At 43.0% G+C, this 20899-nt stretch overlaps 1 protein-coding gene across 1 annotated transcript in view; it reads right to left on the reverse strand.

Annotated features, from left to right (window-relative positions):
* The window catches only part of LOC308264063 (uncharacterized protein), a gene marked incomplete at both ends in the record, with an annotated part of 99518 nt that extends 78842 nt beyond the window's left edge, over positions 1 to 20676 (reverse strand). The window contains 15 exons of the mRNA XM_080697206.1: positions 1400 to 1552; positions 2298 to 2412; positions 3031 to 3090; positions 10024 to 10233; positions 12597 to 12706; positions 13367 to 13491; positions 13762 to 13864; positions 15250 to 15411; positions 15567 to 15625; positions 16482 to 16686; positions 16842 to 16900; positions 17757 to 17895; positions 19266 to 19455; positions 20427 to 20536; positions 20671 to 20676. Coding sequence (XP_080553332.1) covers positions 1400 to 1552; positions 2298 to 2412; positions 3031 to 3090; positions 10024 to 10233; positions 12597 to 12706; positions 13367 to 13491; positions 13762 to 13864; positions 15250 to 15411; positions 15567 to 15625; positions 16482 to 16686; positions 16842 to 16900; positions 17757 to 17895; positions 19266 to 19455; positions 20427 to 20536; positions 20671 to 20676 — 1806 coding nt within the window. The remainder of the gene's footprint in view (positions 1 to 1399; positions 1553 to 2297; positions 2413 to 3030; positions 3091 to 10023; positions 10234 to 12596; positions 12707 to 13366; positions 13492 to 13761; positions 13865 to 15249; positions 15412 to 15566; positions 15626 to 16481; positions 16687 to 16841; positions 16901 to 17756; positions 17896 to 19265; positions 19456 to 20426; positions 20537 to 20670) is intronic.
* Positions 20677 to 20899: the final 223 nt, after the last annotated feature.

Consider the following 20899-nt stretch of genomic DNA (forward strand, 5'->3'; position numbering starts at 1 on the left):
GCTGAAGGGTTAGACCGGTGCTGGTCCAGCGAGGTCAGCATCGGAGCCTGCCGTGAGGCATGGCCAGTGCTGGGGCCTCCTAGGCCGGGAGCGGAACCTGCTGAGGGATTAGGGCCAATGTCCAGCATCGGAGCCCGCCGTTAGGCTGGGCCACTCCTGTGGCCTCCAAGGCCAGGATCGAAGCCAGCTGAGGGGTTAGGCTGGTGTAGGGGCCAGTGAGACCAGAACAGGGGCCTCCCATGAGGCAAGGCCGCTGCTTGAGCCAGTGAGGTCTGGATCAGTCCACTGAGTAGCCAGGCCACTACTGGGGCTGTCAAGAGTGGGATCGGTACTTGCAACGCAGCATGCACAGGGAAATATCGCAGAAAATATAAATCAGATGCTTCTCTTAATCTGCAATAACTAGGAGGAAAGGGGCAACAGGAAGAGGTTGAGCTATAGAAAGGGCCCTATAGTGAAGCAAGTAATGTGACCAATCAGAGGGTATGTAATAGTGGAGGATGGAGCCTCTTTAAAACGCAGGAGGTACATAAACAAATGCATCAAAGTTAATCACCAAAGAAGTGTGGGATGAAGGGAGGGGGAGGGAATGGGATGGTGGCTTGAGGAGGGCTAATTGGATGATGTGTGCTTGTATATCCTCTCAAGTCTTATACTCCAATGTGATTGATATATGACAATGCACCAATTTAAAAAATAAATAAATTTAAAAAAAGATTGTCAGCAGAGATGAAAGGAAGAAATAGCCAAAAAAAAAAAACCCACCCATTCCTCACTGCCTCTATGGAGGGGAGATCACAGGGTGCTAAACCATAGTCATTACATTCTAAATAGCTCACTGTCACCCCAAACTCCAAATGTCTGCTCAGCAAAATGTTCATACCAGCTATTCAGTCATAAAGTTCATTATTCTTCTCATTTCCTCTTCCTGGTACTACACAACCCACAAAAGAAGCTGCTTGCCACTCTTTATTACTAGTACCCCTTCAGCCTAAAAGAGTCGACCAGAGGAGCCAGGAAATAAACATTGGCAGAAGGAATGGAAGAAGGAAGAACGACAAAGCTGCCAAAAGAAGGATTTTAGAAAAAGAATTCAATCACTATGCTAGTGAGAAGTAAATCCTAATGACAGAATATGGTTTTAGAAGTCAAGTCACATCAAGCTGAAACATACAGAGCAAGAATGCTTAGAATCTCAATTCCAAAAATATACCTCAAGAAAGCAAGGGAACAAATTCTCCTAGAGGTAAACAGGAAGAATAAAGCTAAAAGGGGGTTGGGGGCGGGCAGACACTGCAAAGATATCTGATGAGCCAAGACTTGACCAATGTGCATGGGAGGTTTCTTTCCTGTCGATTATACTACCAGGGTTTTTTTTTTTTTTTTTTTTCCACATTAACTTGGAATCTGCCACCTTGTTAAGACCTAACTCTTCAATGACCTTGTTGATCCTCTCATCTTTTTCATGGTTTGTCATAGTTGTTGGGAGCCAAAGCGCTGCTGAGAACTGTAGGTTTTCTCTCACCATCAGGGTGCCCATCACAACGTCATCCTGAAAGCAAATGGTGTTTTAATGAGACACACTGACCATCACTCTAGTGTGTGTAGCTTAATCCATGAAGATAACAAACCCAAGGTGGATTTCTGGCTAAGGGCAAAGAAACTGGCAGTGAGTCCACAAGCAGACAGCTGAGGAGCCCACGAAACCATTTCACCCCCACCTGCTCACCCACGTGCTGCACAGGGGCTTAGGATGCTACCAGACACCCTCAGATGGCTGAGCACGTGGAACTGACCAGGGTATCTTCTAGGGGGAGGAAAAAGTGCAAGAATAGCAAAAAAGGACAACAGGTTTCCCTTTGGAATTGTTAACAGTTAGATTGATACCACTGGATCCCAGGGTCATATTCCAGGTCCTCTCTGCCTTTCCCTTTACCTCCACCCTCAATATAATGAGAGATTATGAAAAGCTGGTGTGAAAGAAGGTATTTCCAGCTGAGCTCAGTGGTGCATACCTGTAATCCCAGTACCTGAGAGGCTCAGATAAGAGGACTGCAGGTTTGAGGTCAGCGTAACTTAGTGAGACCCTGTCTCAAAATAAAAAATAAAAAGGAATGGAGACATAGCTCAGTGGTAGAGTGCCCCTGGGTTCAATCCTCCTCAGTAGCACACATACAGAAAAAAAATGAAAAAATAGAAAAAAATTTATTTCCATGTGCATATCCTATGTTCAACTGTAAGCACACTAAAGTATGAGCCGAGGCACTAACCTAAAAGAGAAACCCACTAATACTTACTTGTACCACATAACCTGAATAACATTTGAAATTGGCAGGTTGAGGTGCTCCATTTATCAAAACATCTCCAGATAATCCCCGGGGATCTTTCCTTGCAGCTAAGACATCTAGCAACCTATAAAAGACATAATGTTAGGGCACTTTTTCCCCCTCCAACACAAGCCATATCTCAACTACTCTGAATCCCAATTCTGCTCAAGATAGAAAATGAATAAGACAAAATTCTATGGTTTAACTAACATTTTAACACACACACACACACACACACATACACACACACACACACACACTTCTCAACTTCTTTTCCATTATATGCGCTTAGAAAGCCCCAAAATATAAAAGAAGAGCAACATGAGCTTATGTAGCACAGATGTCCCAAATGACCCTTCTGGTCATCTGACCTTGGTGGACCAGACCCAGGTAATGGACTTTTTTTATCTAAGATGCATGTCTGTGATTATACTTTCTGTTCCATCTCCCCACTTTTAATAAAATCCCTTACTTTTTTTCTTCTCATTAATTCATACTCTGGCCAACCACAGGATGCCAGCTACTTTATCATGCCACACTCCTGGCATAACAGTAGCCCAAATGTATGTTATCTGTAGCACCTCAAGCCAGACTGGACATGCGAGTAAAAGATCAGTCAATAACTCCTCCCATAAAACTGATTTTTTTAAAGGACAATGGAACTGCTCAGAAAAGGGTGACTTATATTTTGTGTTATACTCACGAAGATTTTCCTCCACCTGTGGGTCCCAGGATGGCATTGAGTCCAGGTTTCATGATCCCACTGTAAACACAAACACATACTGATTTATCATTCCACTTTAAACAAAGTTCTATTCAGTGTCAGTTGACCTTGAAGGTTGATGAAATTGTAGGCAGAAATCAAGTACCAATTCAAACAAGGAAACAGAAAAGGAATTACTGATTAATATAAGTCTAGTCTACAAAGGAAGTTAGTCTCTACTGAGGAGTAGTAAGAAAGATAGTTCTGGTTCTCTATGTTCCTCTTTCATTTAGTTTTGAAATTATTTATCCCTTTTGGAAAAGAGACCTGTCAAATGCTCAAGGTTCCTTGAAATTGGCCTGGCGGTACTGCTCAGTGGTAGAGCCAGTGCTTGGCACGCAGGAGGCCCTGGGTCCATGAAAGGCAACAACAAAAACAAAGTTCCTTTAAACAAGTAACACACATTTTCGTGAGGTCTCTCGGTTGCACTTCCTCCTCTTACAACCGTGTAAATAACAGCTCCTGGGTAATGTTGACAACCAGAGTCTTCAAATTAGCTTACGTGCCAACTCTTAGTCAAGCTGTACACAATTAAGTGATCATTAACTCAATAGCAGTGATCAATACTACTGATCTATCAGAGGAGTGGCTGGCAAAGATTTTCTCTCATTCTGCTGGCTCTCTATTAGGGTTCTTGGCTGCACAAAAGCTCTTCAATTCAGTGCATTCGCACTTATTAATCCTTGTTTTAATTTCTTGTGCCTTGGGGGTTTTATTGAGGAGGTTTCTACCAGTACCTATATGTTGGAGCACTGGTCCTATGCCCTCTTCTAGTAACTGCAAAATGACTGATTTAATTTCCAGATCTTTGATTCATCTTGAGTTGACTCCTGTACAGGGTGCAAAGATGGGGTTTAATTCCATTTTTCTACAAATGGATAACAAGTTTTGCCAACATCATTTGGTATAAATGCTATCTTTTCTCCAGCCTATGTTTTTGGCTCCTCTGTCAAAAATCAATTGGCAGTATGTGTATGGATTTGTTTCTGAATCTACTATTCTGTTCCATTGGTCTATATGTCTGTTTATGTACTAATACCATGCTGTTTTTATTACTATAGCTCTGTAGTATAGTTTGAAGTCAGGAACTATGATGCCTCCTCTTTGGTGCTTATTGCTGAGAACCATTTTGGCTCTTCAGGGTCTTTTTTAAATCTCATAAATTTTAGGACTGATTTTTCCAGTTCTAAGAAGAATTACTATGGTATATTGATAGAGATTGCATTGAATCTAAAGATCACTTTTGGAAGAATAGCCATTTTGATAATATTTATTCGGCCTATCCAAGAGCATGGGAGATCTTTCCATCTTCTAGGGTCTTCTTTAATTTCTCCATTGGTGAGATTGTAAATTAGTGCAGCTACTTTGGAGATCAGTGAAGAAGTTCCTCAGAAGACTGGAAATGGAACTACTATATGACCCAGCTATAACATTCCTGGGTATCTTCCCAAAGGGACTGAAACCAGACTGCTATAGTCATACACACATATTTATGTTTCAGCAGCACAATAAATAATAGCCTAATTTTGGAATCAGCCTAGCTGTCCAACACCAAGTGAATGGATCACAAAATTATGGGATATACAAACAATGGAATTCTACTCAGCCATAAAGAAGAAAATTATGTCAAATTTGCAGGAAAATAGATGGAACTAGGGAATATTATGCTAAGTGAGATTAGCCAGTCAAAAAAATAAAAGGTCAGATATTTTCCATAATAAATAGAAGGTAGGGAGAAACTGAGATATAAAAGGGACTCTAGACAAAGAAGGAAAAACTCTAGTGGAAGGGTGGAGGGGACCTACGGGAGGGAGGCAGGTGGAAAGAGGGAGATTTGATGAAGGAAACAGTTCCGTGGACACAATGAACATGCACAAAATTATCAATGCCCATCTCAGTGCTGTGCACAGGGAAGGGAAGGGAGCAGGGTGGGAGTTGGGAAGAGGATTGCCAAGTGCTGAGTACATGTGTGGCTCTATCACTCTGAACTCCATCATGACATATGAATATAAAACACCAATAATCAAACAAAGAAATTAATAGTAATTTTGCTACTATATCAAATGAGACCAAAAAACTTTTTTATTATTATTATTTTTTTTTTTTTTTGCGGGGCTGGGGCTGGAACCCAGGGCCATTCGACCTCCAAGTTACAACTTCTACCCTATTTTTTATTCTTTATTTTTGAAACAGGGTCTCACTAAGTTGCAGAGGGCCTCACTAAGTAGCTGAGACAGTCTGCAATCCTGCAGTCTCAGCCTTCCGAATGCTGGCTCAAAAAACATTTTTTTAAGCAGAAATCTAAAGGCTAGAATGAAGTACTCCAGAGGATAAAAAAGCATCATCAGTGCTTAACACTGAGGGAAAATGTCTTACCACTTAGCGAAGGAAACACATATCCTCACGACAGTTCATTTCCTTCCTTGTTAAGTGTCTGAGAGTTAGCTGGAAAGTACTTAATTTAAAATGGGAAGTGCCGGCGTGGTGGCACATGCTTGTAATCGCCACACTTGGGAGGCTGAGACAGGAGGATCGCATAGGTTCGAAGCCAGCCTCAGCTACTTAGTGAGGCTCTCAGCAACTTAGTGAGACCCTGTTTCCAAATAAAGTATAAAGTAGGTCTGGGAGTATAGCCCAGAGGTAGAAAGCCCCTGGGTTCCACCCCTAGTATCACCAAAAAAAAAATAATAATAATAATTTAAAAAAATGGGGAGATATCACTCCAGTAGGAGACATTCTTTGAAGATGTCTAGGCACAGAAGAGACACACAAATAAGTGGACATGTAAGGATAGTGAATATTCAAATAGAGCAGAAAGGAGGAAGAAATCACATCAGAACCTGCAGATTCACAACCAGGATGAAGAAATGAACACGAGCTGACTCCAGGGCTGGCAGAGTAAGCATACAATGAGTCTGGCACTTCTTGATCTGCCAAGGAAGTATCAAAAAGTGAGAGGATCCATCAGAATAATGAGGGAGAACCCCATCTTGAATGGTCTCCCACTGGTAAAGTGAGGAACAAGAGAGGCATCGAGATAAATAATGATGAGGACGCATCACTCCTGAATGTGACCAAATATATCAGGTCCATATGTTCAAACAGCAAGTAGGCAGAAGAGACAATGACGGAAGCACGTTTTCTGCTTTGTAGAATACAAACTATAAGATAATATAATTAGAAAATCGCCCGTTGGCAACTAGAACAGCGGTTGCTGACCCACATAGGAGTCATCACGAGTTGGTGACGGTGGAGTTTGTTGAGGAACAGGATTCTATAATAATGGCACAGCGTCTCCTCTTGTAATGCCAATCAGGTACAAAGAGGAACATCACCGAGTTGTGGTGACGTTCAGCAGACAGCAACAGGCCCAGGTGATCACCTTTAACAACACCTGCAGTGAGCGGGGACTAGAAAAGAGCAGGGGGATGAGTCTGAAGAGATGCCACGTGGTGGTCAGTGAGCTGCGTGGGGAGCGAGGTGACGGGCGCCCTCGGGACCACTCTGCCTTCATTACCAGGCCACATCTTCCCTCCGCTGTCACCAGACAACGCTCGAGTGATGACAATAAAGGAGAGGCTCCTCCTTTTGGAAAGTAATGCTGCAGAGGCTAGGGATGAAGGAGGATCACATGCACAGCCCGCTCTCAGATGGTTCCCACACCCAGTAATGACAATGGGTACAAAGGAGACACAGAGACTGGAGCAAATGGAACAACAGGGAAATTAGAGAATCTGAGGGACGGGGCATGTGCGTGCAGGCTTATACCTGCAATTATTTCAAAATAAGTTGTTAATCTGAGAATCTCCCAAAGAGTGTAATGGACTCCCTTCACAATTATAGGACACCCCACACCGACAGGAATGGATGGTTTGTACCACAGGTGCTGGATATGCAGAAAAAATGAGCAAGAGACAAAGATGTCTCATCAGGCCCAAAACACTTCTGAATTCTCATGGGAAATTTTTATTTTAATTTATTTTTACAAAAGAAAGGAAAAAACAAAAAAAAATCAATATTATAACCAGCTCTTCCAAACAGTTATCATTATGCATGGTGTTGGTGCTAGCAAACCCAAGTCAAAAATAAGATAATGAAAGCAATTTTCACACATCCTAGAGACTCTACCTATTTGGGTTTATTTGTTTGATTGTTGGTTGGCACTGGGGTTCCTGGAAGCCCTTCTATGTCCAGGCTACACTCCCAGACCTATTTTTATATTTTTATTTGGAAACAGGGTCTCTTAAGCCAGCAAGGCTGGCTCTGAACCAGCGCGATCCTCCTGTCTCCGCCTCCCAAGCGCGGGGATTACAAGTGTGCACCACCACGCCCGGCACGAGACTCTACCTATTTGAATCCAACACGTGGGAGAAAGATTGGAAGCACTGGAGACAAAAAGGGGATGGACCTTCTCATGGATATCTAGAGCAGCAATCTGAGTAGGCAAGTACACCCATTCTCACTGCCCTCAACTGAACTCCAAGACCTGACTGCATTTTTATGCATCTAGAAAAGCACAAGACAATGACTTCCTTTGCTGAAAAGCATACTAGCAAGGCATAAAAATGGTGAAAACTTTGCATCCATGAAACATTTTGGGTTAAGTTACTAATCTACTACATTGAAAAGATGAGCAAGAGGAGCTAAGAATGTGCCCCAGTGGTGGAGCTATTGCCTGGCATGTGCAAGACCCTGAGTTCAGTCTCTACCATATGCATACACACACACACACACACACACACACACACACACACACTGGGGGCCGGGGGTGTAGCTCAGTGACGGGAACCATGCTTATCCTGCTCAAAGCCCATGGTTCAATCCCCAGCACACACACAAAAACAAGACAAATGCATCATTATACGGTATGCGTCCCACACCTACCCAACCTGCACACACTCAAATCATGTTGCCTCCTACCTTTTCAGCACAAAGTCTTGCTCATTATGTTGCACAAATACCTCGTCAGTTTCATAAGTCTGTTCGACCTCATGATGCAACAAAAGACAAAAGCCTTGCAGCCACCCTTCTTCTCCGTACCCATGTAGGCAGGATTTTTCCCCCTTCTGGTACTGAGTATTGAACCCAGGAGCATTCTACCTCCAAGTTACACCCTCAACTTTATATTACTATTATTATTGTTGTTGTTGTTATTTTTATGATTATGTGAAACAGGGTCTCGCAAAGTTGCTGAGGCTGACTTGCCCCACACACTCGGGTAATCAGGACTTTTCTTTTCTTACCTTTTTTCTTTTTCTTTTGCGGCACTGGGGATTGAATCCAGGGGCATTCTACCTCCAAGTTACACCCTCAGTCCTTTCTATTTTTTATTTTGAAATAGGGTCTCACTACATTGGTGAGTCTCTCACTACTTGCTGAGGCTGTCCTCAAAACTGTGATCCTCCAGTCTCAGCCTCCCAAGTACTGGGATTTCAGACATGTACCCCACCGTACCCGGTGCTAACCAGGAATTTTTTTTTTAAGAAGAAAGCGAGGGTTGCTGCAAGGACAGACTCTGATCCTGCAGTGTTCCTGGCCTCAGCTCCGGCAGCTCTCAGTTCCTCCCCATTTCTCTCCTGAAACTTTCTACTCTGTATTTGTACCGAAAAGACCATAGCTGCACACAAAACGTCAGGAAAAAAGGACAAACGTGATTCTATATAGATCTGCAGACACATGGGGTCAAAGGACTATTTTTATAACTATTTCCCCAGCCTTAGAAAGTCAGGAAAATTTGCTTGCTTTGTCTAGGAGGAATGATTTCCCCTATCGAACAAACAAGACAAATAGGCCACGCTGTCTGAGCAAACCCAAACCCACTTACTGCACTCTAGAGAGGAAGTTTTGATTCAGGTCTCTAGAATTCAGAAAAACATTAACACGCTAAGGCTAGCATCTGTGAACTAATACATACCTGATAGTGAGAAGATTCCATAGAACCCTTCATTTCCCCCTCATACGAGCTCTTACTTGAACACCACATTTTAAATTCTAAATTTACTGCTGAATGAAAATACTTATGGGGTACTTTTAATATGGAATCAATTACTCTGGATCTTAAACTATCACTTTGCATTTTAACTGAACAACAAGAGTTAAATTATTGTTGCCTTATATATATTTTCTACCTGATATTACTATGGAACGAAAGCATTAGGTGAATTAGTACACACTAAGCTACTATAATCGGGCCGTCAATTTAAAATAGGCTTATGTGTAAATCAAAGTATTTTCACAATATACTACCATTTCAACTTCCTTGTTACTAGAATGTAAAGGATATGTATAAGTACCCAAAAAAGCCTGACTCAGAAAGTCTATCAGCAGTCTTCTATTTCATATATTGGATAACTAAATCTCAAAGTTATAATTAAATCCCCACAGTCAAAAAGCAGTGAATCGCGCCGGGCGTGGTGGCGCACGCTTGTAATCCCCGCGCTTGGGAGGCGGAGACAGGAGGATCGCGCAGGTTCGAAGCCAGCCGCGCTGGCTTAAAAGACCCTGTTTCCAAATAAAAAGTATAAAATAGGTCTGGGAGTGTAACACAGAGGCAGAAGGGTTTCCAGGAATCCCATTACCACCAAAAAAATAATAATAATAAAAAGCAGTGAATCATACAGCCAGATTTTCTTGCACCAAAACATAAGACTTACACAGAAAAAATTACATGATACCTTCATTGTTCAGTTTCTCAAGCAAAACTTGATATACATGGTATATCCATATTTACAAAGTGTAACAGCTCCTTACAAAATTAAACATATACTTAGCAAGTGAAACAGCCATTTCAGTCCTAGATTAACCAAAATAAGTTAAAGCATGTGTCAATATATGTGCATAAAGATGAGCACACAAATGCCAGCAACTTATTGGTAATAGGCAAAACCTTCACTGAAGGTCAATAAAGGGTTTTTTAAAAGTTCATGCACCTACTTGATGTTCGATAGTATTTTTTTCTCAACTGTTTTCTGACAAAACAGAAATCCACTCTTCACTTTTACTCGATTACAGATGTTGTGAAAGCTTAACACAGCCCCTTCGGGAATTGTCTTTGGATCCCCGGGAAGGCCATTGGTCTTCTTTATTGACATCGGGATACAGAACTGGTCATTATTGGAAGACATCTGGAGAGTGTCTGCCTTTCTGTGAGGGAACAATGATGGTAAATTGATGTTCCCAATAAATGAAATTATAAATGCTGGAGAACAGTACATTTAAGCCAAGTCAGTTGTAAACTTCCCTGCAGAGGATTCCTTTACAACTTTAGAACACAACTTTGAACACTTGCACTCCAATGAGATACCAAATAAGTAAACAGTTAAGAGTATAAAAAGGGGGAAATTCACCAAATGATGTATGCTTGTATGTTTGTATAACTTTGAATCTCACTACGATGCATAATTACATAATTACATTGTACCAACAAAAGTATGACAATTGCTCAAAAAACATAAAGCAGAAAAAAAAGTAAGATTTAGATTTGTCTGGCTTGAAAAGCATATTTTGATACAACTTCAGGGACAGCCTACATGACCATCCCATCATCATTATCTACCCCTGATTTTTTTTTATTTTTGGTGTTTACAAAATTCTATTACCAAAATAGGCTTAGTTAAGAAGTGAGGGACATGAGAAATTTCTCTGCATTTATAGCTCCAGACTTTACATCTCTGGTTGTTATGACCAATCAACTACAAAGGTAAACTCTAGAATAAAACAACAGATTGTCATCAAAGAAACAGAATCTATTTCAAGCAAAAGCAATATTAAGAAGTCAAACTGGGAAGGGTGGTAAAAAAAAAACAACTATAGTCACAGAGGCTACACAGAGGCTCAAGCAGGCTGATCATAAATTTGAGGTAAGTCAGTCTGGGCAATACAGCGAGACCCTGTCTCCTAGAGAAAAAAATAGAGGCTGGGATGTATAGCGCTCACAGGCAGAGAGAGCATATGCTTGCAGCCCTGGGTTTGATCTTCCACACCAGAGGGAGAAAGGATTAAGAATTCAGTAGATGATTTAATAGTAAACAAAGATTGGGAAAGCAAATTAGTGAACCAAAAAGCTGTTATCTAGAAAATAGCTAGGAAAAAAATTATGGGTGATGAAAATTATCACCACGAAAAAGAGAAAAAAGAGAAATACATAAAAGTGCGTAGGAAACACAGGACAAGAAGTAAAATGTCTGGCATATATATAACTAGACACCTGGAAAAGGTCAGGAAATGGAGCAAAATCAATATTTAAAGAAATACTGGCCAAATATTTTCAAAAACCAAGGAAGGTATTGGGCCACAGACTGAAAAACCTGGACAGATACAAAATATGCTAAACACAAGAAAACCATACCCACACATGTCACAGTAAAATGATTTAAAAAAATAAGTAATCTCTAATAATTTTTATACCCCAAAACTTTGTGTGTGTGGGGGGGGGTCTGGAGGTGGCACCCAGGGGCCTTCAACCTCTGGTCTACACTCCCAGACCTATTTTGTATTTTATTTGGAAATAGGGTCTCACTAAGCTACCGAGAGCCTCACTGAGTAGCTAAGGCTGGCCTCGACCTGTGTGATCCTCCCATCTCAGCCTCCCAAGCACAGGGATTACAAGCCTGCGCCGCCACTCCCAGCCTACCCCAAAGCTTTTTAGAAACTGGAAAAGAAAAATAAATAAACAAACAAACCTACAAACAAACAATTCAAGACTTGCGCCTGGGATATGAGAGCTAAATAGTTGTGTGTTAATCTTTGAGCACAATGAATGGCAACAATTAGCCAAAATTCTATTCTCCTTGCCCAGTCAAAGGAGAAACAAGTCATGTAAGAACTTTACACCTTTACTTTAAAAACACTGTGAGTCCTCTCTCCATTGATTCAAGGCCTTCACAACCCACCTGCACCTGTCTATGTCTGGGCTAGTTAGGAAAATCTCAGCCAACTTAAAAAGGGTTTCCACAGGAGATGGCAGGGCTTTCCCTATTCCCAGTTGTCCTTTTTCTAGAGGTCTACTTACATCACCCTTTCTTCTGGCATTTTACCCAGGGAGGCCACACTTTTGCTATTTAGAAAAGTTTAAACCCTTTCATTCACTACATCCTGCTAGACCTGTTATCATGATAATCTGCACCAAAATAACATTTTCTCTTACTTTTTACCATACTCTTCAGTGTGTATTCTTCATTCTAAAACCAGAGTGCAAAACTCGGTTTCCATGCCCTGAGAACTTAGGTAAGTCCTCAGCCTGACTCCGGTCCAGTAAAAACTACTGCACCTGTTGAGAGACTCAACTCTGGGCCAAGAGTTCAGAGCCCTTCCCTTACATTTTCCCCCTAGGGATCATTCTAGTAAGTTGGGAGTTACCCTCTGCCTCATAGCCATAGAGCTCTTTGCCTCAAAACTGGGGCACCAGCCGGGAATTTAGTGGACAAAACTAAGACACAAGCCGGAGCTCCTCCAAGGCGTGCTGGCTTTGACATGAGTCCAGTCACGGGAGCTCTCGCTGCACTTACCTCTTTGCTGTGGCTACTATTTCCTCCTCACTTCTTTTTTCAACAATACCGAGCCATTTATCATAGAGATTAGATGAGAATACACTTCCTTGGATGTCTCGAAGAAAATCCTTACACAGAAAAATAATATTGGTTGTGTGAAGAAAATGTAAGTATATTGGAGCAATTACAAAGAAAACACTGAATTAGGAATGTAGTTTAGTCCCCACTTCCCTCCACAGCTACACAAAATGTGACCCACGCCAACATGGCTCACTCAGAAGCAGGTGCGTGGATTCATTCCAACTAAAACTAGAAGCAGAAAGAGCAGACACAGACCCTGGTGAGAATCAAGGTACAGTCTCCCCTCACCCAAAACTCCCTCTGTAGGGACATTCAAGCAAACCAGTATAGACTGATGAGGCCAGGTGATGACTCAGCCTGAGTCTTCTTGGTTTTCAAAGAAGACTTAACTATACACATTTTGCTTGTTTCTTTGGAGGCTGTGCCTCCAAAGTCATGAAGGTTGTGAAAGAAATGAACTTCACACAGCCCCAGGCGCTCATGCACGGGTCTTCAGCAAGGCCGGGCCTTTGCTCTTGAGCTCTGTGTGCTCCTTGTGAGAACACTCATTGGAGCTTCATCTGTCATTTCTCTTAACTATGGAAAAACTCAACTGTCTGAACTTGTAGGCAACAGATTGTTGGCTGTCTGCCCAAGTTTCCAACTTGTTTCACTGGTCTTACTACATAGACCCAAACTCCCCTCATTGTAACTAGCTCAGGAAGTACCTCTAGGTAGCTACTGTGGTTATAATACAGTAGCTGTTCACTCACAATCATCCCAAGTGATTTGCTGCTAATTCCAGGCCTCATGTTGAGCATGGGGTCAAGTGTGGACACAAGTTTGCAGCCCACTGCATTATGGCATACAGTATTGCCATGGGGGTCACTTTCTCACAGGGGGTACCCACATGTGCAGAGAGAATCTGCTCCTACTGTGGCTGGCTCTGGAGGTTTGGGGGCGTGGAAGCACCTTTGTTGGATGGGACTAAACCTACATGCCTTCAGAGTGTGTCCTCTCCTCTAGTCCCCTGGGCCCCAGTCCATTGTGGAGCTGGGTGGTGACTCTAGAATATGACCCAGGCAAAACTTCCCAGGGCGTTTGGTGCTGGACCACTGCTTACAGGGGCTCAATAGCAGATCCAGTGTGGCTCTGCCCACACATTCATCTCTGGAGAGCAAGCTCGAGTTATCTGACAGGGTACTGTTGGGCAAAGACTGGAAAGTCTGGAGATGGGTAATTCTAAATCCTTCTGGAGTGTTCAGACACTTTTGTCAGTGTAGCTCATAGAAAGCGCCATCTGCCCTGTTATGTGCACAACCAAGATGTCATGCTGTGGTCCCGGCACAGCTAAGGTTGGCTGCAAGTCACAATATATATATACCTGTGGCCAGCAGTTCCTCATGCAGATGACCAATACGGGAATACAGTAAGATCCAGAAAGAGATTCTAAGATGATTTCAAGAACCTGTTGGTCCTCATTACCACGTTACCACGTTTCTGTTTAGGCTGTTGCCACTACCAGAGGGTGATACAATTCTTTTTCTGTCAGGTTATTTCCTCGTGTAGAAATATACCCAGGTGTTTTCTGTTTAGCAGCATCATCTCAAAACGTACCTACTCTTTGCATAAATCTACTGAATTTTCAGAATTCGAATACATTGTTGCTTCTGTACAGAAGTGGCATATGGGATTTATAGAAGAGGTTCAGGGTGGCAGCTGGTCACTGTGTAAGTGAACTGTGGGCGCTGGATGAGCATGCCGATGCAGAGCGAGGTGGTAAGGAGGAGGGAAGGCACCAAAGGTGGCGGGCCTGCAACACTGCGATGTAAGGTCTGGGAGGGGGTGGCATGGTGATGGTACAGGCGGGTTTCGCTGGCCCTGAGCATCTTCTAATCCATTCTGAGACAAATGTTTTCTCATGTTGGACAAGTTCTATAACTAGGTTCCAAATTAAAAATGTCTTTTGGATACAAAAAGTATTCAAATTAGTATGCCTTCATTAGGAAGGCATGAGGAAGTCAAAGGCAAGATGCTTGTTTTTGTAAACATTGTAGAGTGTTGGTGTATGACTTGAAATGTATGACTATTGATTGTTATCAATAAAATAATAAAAACGTGTTCCACTAGTATTATTATTGACTGTATTCTTATTTTATGGAGTGAGAAGTAAAGATGGAAGGGTGGTCAAATCAACCAGCAATGTATCTAACACATGAGGCTTTCGGTAACCCAAGCAGCAGCTGGGTGTGGTGGTGCATGCCTGTGATCCAGTACTTGAGAGGCCAAAACAGGAGAACGGCAGGTTCAAGGCCAACCTCAGCAACTTAGCAAGATCCTTGGTGACTGGAAAAATTCTTTTTCAAAACAAAAATGAAAAGGGGCATAGCTCAAAGGTAGAATGCTCCTGAGTCCAATCCCCAGTGTCAAATAAAATAAAGCAAGCCAGGTAAACAACATGGGTTTGGACTGTGTGACACACATGTCTTTCCGTTTTGGGATTCATGATCTCCTGCCCATTGCTGCTCTTGAGTCCTCGTAATGGAGCAAACGGCATGCTGCCCTAGGCGGCGCGGTGTATTCATATCGGATGATACAAGGACCTTCCTACCTTTAAGACAGCGGGCACCACGAGGACAGACCCTCTGTCAAAGTTGACTCTGTCTCCAGAATTCAGCCTTTGCTTCAGGGCCATGCAGGAACTTATGCTGCCTGGCCTGCTGAAGATGCCCTCTGGCAGTGGCCCTTTACTGTTGAGCATTGACAGGTTGTCCTATAGAAAAGGACAGAAGGGACATGGCGTTTTATGTTCACGAGCTGAATGCCAGCCTGCCTCCTGACAACAGATGCCAGCTGAGCCAGGTTTTCAGAGCCCAGGGGGCAGGCAGGTTTTCAATTTACTTGTTGCCTGTAAACATATTTTCTTACCATTTTGAACTTCACTCTTCTCACTGGCTTGGATACATCAGGCTCTTTTGTCTTCTCAGCTGAATGGAGAACAGAAAGCTGTCTTGGCATAAACATTCTCAGGTTCTACACTCATCTCAATTCCTGATGAAAGGAAGTTTCCTAAAGATTTCCTCAGGACCATGATGCAACATCACAAAACCAAGAAATGGCAAAAAAGGTGGAGAGACTTGTAAAACATGTCCTCAGGTTCTAAAGCTCAACTCCACTCTAAAGCGAATTCTTGAAGCTAGTTGTGTGAGGTTCCAGGGACACTTGGACCAGCCCCAGCCATGTGGCTTTAGTAAGAATCTGCATGTCTTCCTTGCACTGGGACCATGCTAATCTTCTCTATATTGTACCCCAATCATGTCAAAAACGTTTATTTTACATCCATTATCTTACTTTCCAATCCTTACAGCTCCCTGGGACTTAGAGATTATGTTTTTCCTATTTTAGATATGAAGAGACCAGTGGTAAACAGTGGCCCCAGATTGATCCTCTGGGAAAGTGGGTGTCAAGCCATCTTTCGGTGATGCCACTCTTTACAATGGTTCCAAAGCATTCTGGAATCACTGCAGTGGGAGAATGGGGAAGAGGCAGCATCCCAGAGCCATGTCTTAGGTGCCAACCCCAGAACCTCCAGCTCATACATGTGAGGTCCCATGTCACTTAGTTTGGAAGGGTTCCCTAATACTGAACCCTACAGTGACATGTCTTGATGACATTATGTTTCCACTAGCCACTGCTTAAACTCAGGGCCTCCTCCTGTCTTAGGAACCCCAGATGTGTGAGCTGCCTGGTGAACAGGTATGGTGGCGTGCTGAAAACATCCCAGTCCAGGACGGCATTCCCTGCCCCCCGCATCTCCCAGGACACTCCCTCTCCCCTCCTCACCAGGGCCACGCAAGATACTCCTCAGCACGACAGAAGTCTCCTGGCTGCTGTCACAGGCTGTGGAGCAGGCTGTATCACAGGCTGTGGAGACTCTGTCTCCAGAATTCAGCCTTTGCTTCAGGGTCATGCCGGAACTTATGCTGCCTGGCCCGCTGAAGATGCCCTCTGTCAGCGGCCCTTTCTCATTGAGCAGGGATGGCATGTCCTATAGAAAAGGACAGAAGGGACATGGTGTTTTATGTTCACGAGCTGAATGCCAGCCTGCCTCCTGACAACAGATGCCAGCTGAGCCAGGTTTTCAGAGCCCAGGGGGCAGGCAGGTTTTCAATTTACTTGTCGCCTGTAAACATATTTTCTTACCATTTTGAACTTCACTCTTCTCACTGGCTTGGATACATCAGGCTCTTTTGTCTTCTCAGCTGAATGGAGAACAGAAAGCTGTCTTGGCATAAACATTCTCAGGTTCTACACTCATCTCAATTCCTGATGAAAGGAAGTTTCCTAAAGATTTCCTCAGGACCATGATGCAACATCACAAAACCAAGAAATGGCAAAAAAGGTGGAGAGACTTGTAAAACATGTCCTCAGGTTCTAAAGCTCAACTCCACTCTAAAGCGAATTCTTGAAGCTAGTTGTGTGAGGTTCCAGGGACACTTGGACCAGCCCCAGCCATGTGGCTTTAGTAAGAATCTGCATGTCTTCCTTGCACTGGGACCATGCTAATCTTCTCTATATTGTACCCCAATCATGTCAAAAACATTTATTTTACATCCATTATCTTACTTTCCAATCCTTACATCTCCCTGGGACTTAGAGATTATGTTTTTCCTATTTTAGATATGAAGAGACCAGTGGTAAACAGTGGCCCCAGATTGATCCTCTGGGAAAGTGGGTGTCAAGCCATCTTTCGGTGATGACACTCTTTACAATGGTTCCAAAGCATTCTGGAATCACTGCAGTGGGAGAATGGGGAAGTGGCAGCATCCCAGAGCCATGTCTTAGGTGCCAACCCCAGAACCTCCAGCTCATACATGTGAGGTCCCATGTCACTTAGTTTGGAAGGGTTCCCTAATACTGAACCCTACAGTGACATGTCTTGATGACATTATGTTTCCACTAGCCACTGCTTAAACTCAGGGCCTCCTCCTGTCCTAGGAACCCCAGATGTGTGAGCTGCCTGGTGAACAGGTATGGTGGCGTGCTGAAAACATCCCAGTCCAGGACGGCATTCCCTGCCCCCCGCATCTCCCAGGACCCTCCCTCTCCCCTCCTCACCAGGGCCACGCAAGATACTCCTCAGCATGACAGAAGTCTCCTGGCTGCTGTCACAGGCTGTGGAGCATTCTCCGAAAACAGAACTGACATCTCCAAATATGTCGACATAATTTTCAATGAGAAACTGCACAAGAGCAATCTGGGGCACAAAAGAGAAAAGATCATGCTAAAAATCACATATCACAGAGGAATCTCAGAGCTAATAAAAGTGTGAAATTTAGAATTCTGAGAAAAATTCAGAGTTAGTATAAAAAACAGTTTCCTCTAGAGGAAACAATTTTACTTTCAGGAGTATTTTGAACACAGACCTTAAAATACAATTAGTAGACTATAGTTATAATTTGACACATGTTTTATTGCCAATACTTTTATATGCATGATTTTACATTTAAAAGTAGGATAATTTTCAAGTCACCTCCACAGGAAGTTCTGTTACTCAACTTGATAAAAATTTCCAATACATGAAAACTTATGAAATTCACTTCTTGGGCTTAAACTTGAAAAGCAGAGATTCTCTGTGTGTCTTGGTGAGGGACAGGATTGGGGGACAGGAAACGTGCCAGTCTGCTGCAGACTCTCCTTGCACAACCACCTTGCTTCAGCTGCTTTCTAATTATGCAGGGGGAAGAACCATGGCCTTGATAGGCAAGTGGGAGATTTATTAGTATGTCCTAGGATATTTTTAATATGGTTTCTCAATCTAGTAACAAAGACACAATGTGCCATCCTTCAAATGTCAAAGTCCCCCCAAAGGCACATGTATGGAAAGTTTGGTCACCCTGGAGAACTTTAAGAGTTGGGACCTCACGGGAGGTATTTAGGTTAATGGGGGCGTGCCTCTGCAAAAAATGTCTCTCCTTCTTTGCCCTGAGGTTTTGCTGTAATGCATTCCCACCATAATGGTCCAACGACACCGGTCCTAACGCAACCAAACAGGCCACTCAATCATGGACTGCAAACCAAATAAATCTTTTCTTGTTAAAAGTTTTCTCAGGTATTTTGCAATAGTGATGGGAATCTAACAGAAAATAGGAGTCACATACTTCTCTAAAGGAACCATAGCTGGCAGAGAGAAGGCTGTATAGATGGAGCCCTTGGTTCTTTGAAAGCCAGACAGTAGTGCCCAGAGCAGCTGGGTATGTTACTGCAGCCACAGGGCAGGTGAGGAGGCTGTGACTTGGAGATATTTCCAGGATACACATCCCTTACCATTGAATCAGCCAGTGGGGCAGGGAATGACTGGTCTCCAAGGGCCACACCCTTTCCTAGCACGTCAAACTACCTTCTGCTCTGAGGTTTGGTCAATCTAGTGCTCTGTCTTCCAAATGGGAAAGAAGTGACTCTCTCAGTTCTCCTTCCCACTCCTCCATGCAGGAGGTTTGTGACTGCCATTCCAGAGAAGTGTGACTCCAGGGTGTATTTCAAAATAGGTCTGCCAGAAGCATCCTCAACGTCAGGTTCCAAGTGGGACTCTGCTTTCCAGGGCATAAAAATAAGAGAACTCATTACCTTTTTTGCCAATTCGTTTTGTAGATGTGAGCTGTTAGCCCTCTGCAGCCAAAGGATGCTCGGGGCAATGCACACTGATAAGTTATAGGCCGTCATCTGGTTGGAGGATGAATGCTGGTCAATGCTCTCTAACACTCCAAAAAGGCCCCTCAAGAGCAGGGCGTTGGCCTTTGGTAGCTGTCCTAAAAGACTGAACAGAAAAACGAACTTTACAGCAAGTCATTCTACTAGGAAGCTTCAAATCCAGAAAAAGAGAACCGAGTGCTTTGGTCTACTGTTTGTAAAACTCAATAAAAATAAAAAAAGAAAGGAAGAATATAAGCTAATAACCTCTTCCCCAAATCACTACAATGTGTTTCAACTTGGGCAACTTTGATTAATAGCTAACTGAGTATAAATACATGTAACACTCCTGTAGCCAGTAGTGGTGGCGCATGCTTGTAATCTCTGCACTTGGGAGGCTGAAACAGGAGGATACCACAGATTTGGAGCCAGCCTCAGCTACTTAGTGAGGGTCTCAGCAACTCAGTGAGATCTTGTTTCCAAATAAAATATAAAATAGGTCTGAGAGTATATGCCAGAAGTAGAAAGGCTCTAGGTTCCTCCCTCAGTAGCACCAAACCAAACCAAACCAAACCAAACCAAACCACACCACACCACCCCACTCCACACCAAAACAAACCAAACCAAACCAAACAAATCAGAAACACTCCTGTAACATTCTAGAATGTGTTCAACTAAAAGCTGATGAGTTTAAAAATTAAATTAAAAGTTTCCCTTCTTTTATAGGGTAGAGATTCCAGAATAAAATCTAGGTAAGAGCACAGAGCTTACCTGGTAACTAAAACACATATCCCAAGGATGAACGGTACAAAAATGTTTCCCTGAACTCAGTTCCTGAGCCAAGGTGAACTTGTCTGGTTAATTAAGCATCTAACAAGGTTTTGTTAATGGATCCATCCCTTGCTGTCATCTTATGTTCAAAATGTGTGCCTGGGCCAAGGAGTCCACCTCCAGGCCATCAGGAGAGGCACGTGCTTTGCCTCAAAACTGGGGCACGAGCCGGGATTTTAGTGGACAAAACTAAGACACAAGCCAGAGCTCCTCCAAGGCATGCTGGCTTTGACATGTGTCCAGTCACAGGAGCTCTGCTGCACTTACCTCTTTGCTGTGGCTACTTTTTCCTCCTCACTTCTTTTTTCAACAATACCGAGCCATTTATCATAGAGATTAGATGAGAATACACTTCCTTTGATATGTCGAAGAAAATCCTTACACAGAAAAATAATATTGGTTGTGTGAAGAAAATGTAAGTATATTGGAGCAATTACAAAGAAACCATTGAATTAGGAATTTCAGTTTAGTCCCCAGTTCCCTCCACAGCTACACAAAATGTGACCCACACCGACATGGCTCACTCAGAAGCAGGTGCGTGGGTTCATTCCAACTAAAACTAGAAAAGCAGAAAGAGCAGACACAGACCCTGGTGAGAATCAAGGTACAGTCTCCCCTCACCCAAAACTCCCTCTGTAGGGACATTCAAGCAAACCAGTATAGACTGATGAGGCCAGGTGATGACTCAGCCTGAGTCTTCTTGGTTTTCAAAGAAGACTTAAGTATACACATTTTGCTTG

This window comes from Muscardinus avellanarius (assembly GCF_963383645.1).
Source record: "Muscardinus avellanarius genome assembly, chromosome: 6".
Classification (NCBI taxonomy): domain Eukaryota; kingdom Metazoa; phylum Chordata; class Mammalia; order Rodentia; family Gliridae; genus Muscardinus; species Muscardinus avellanarius.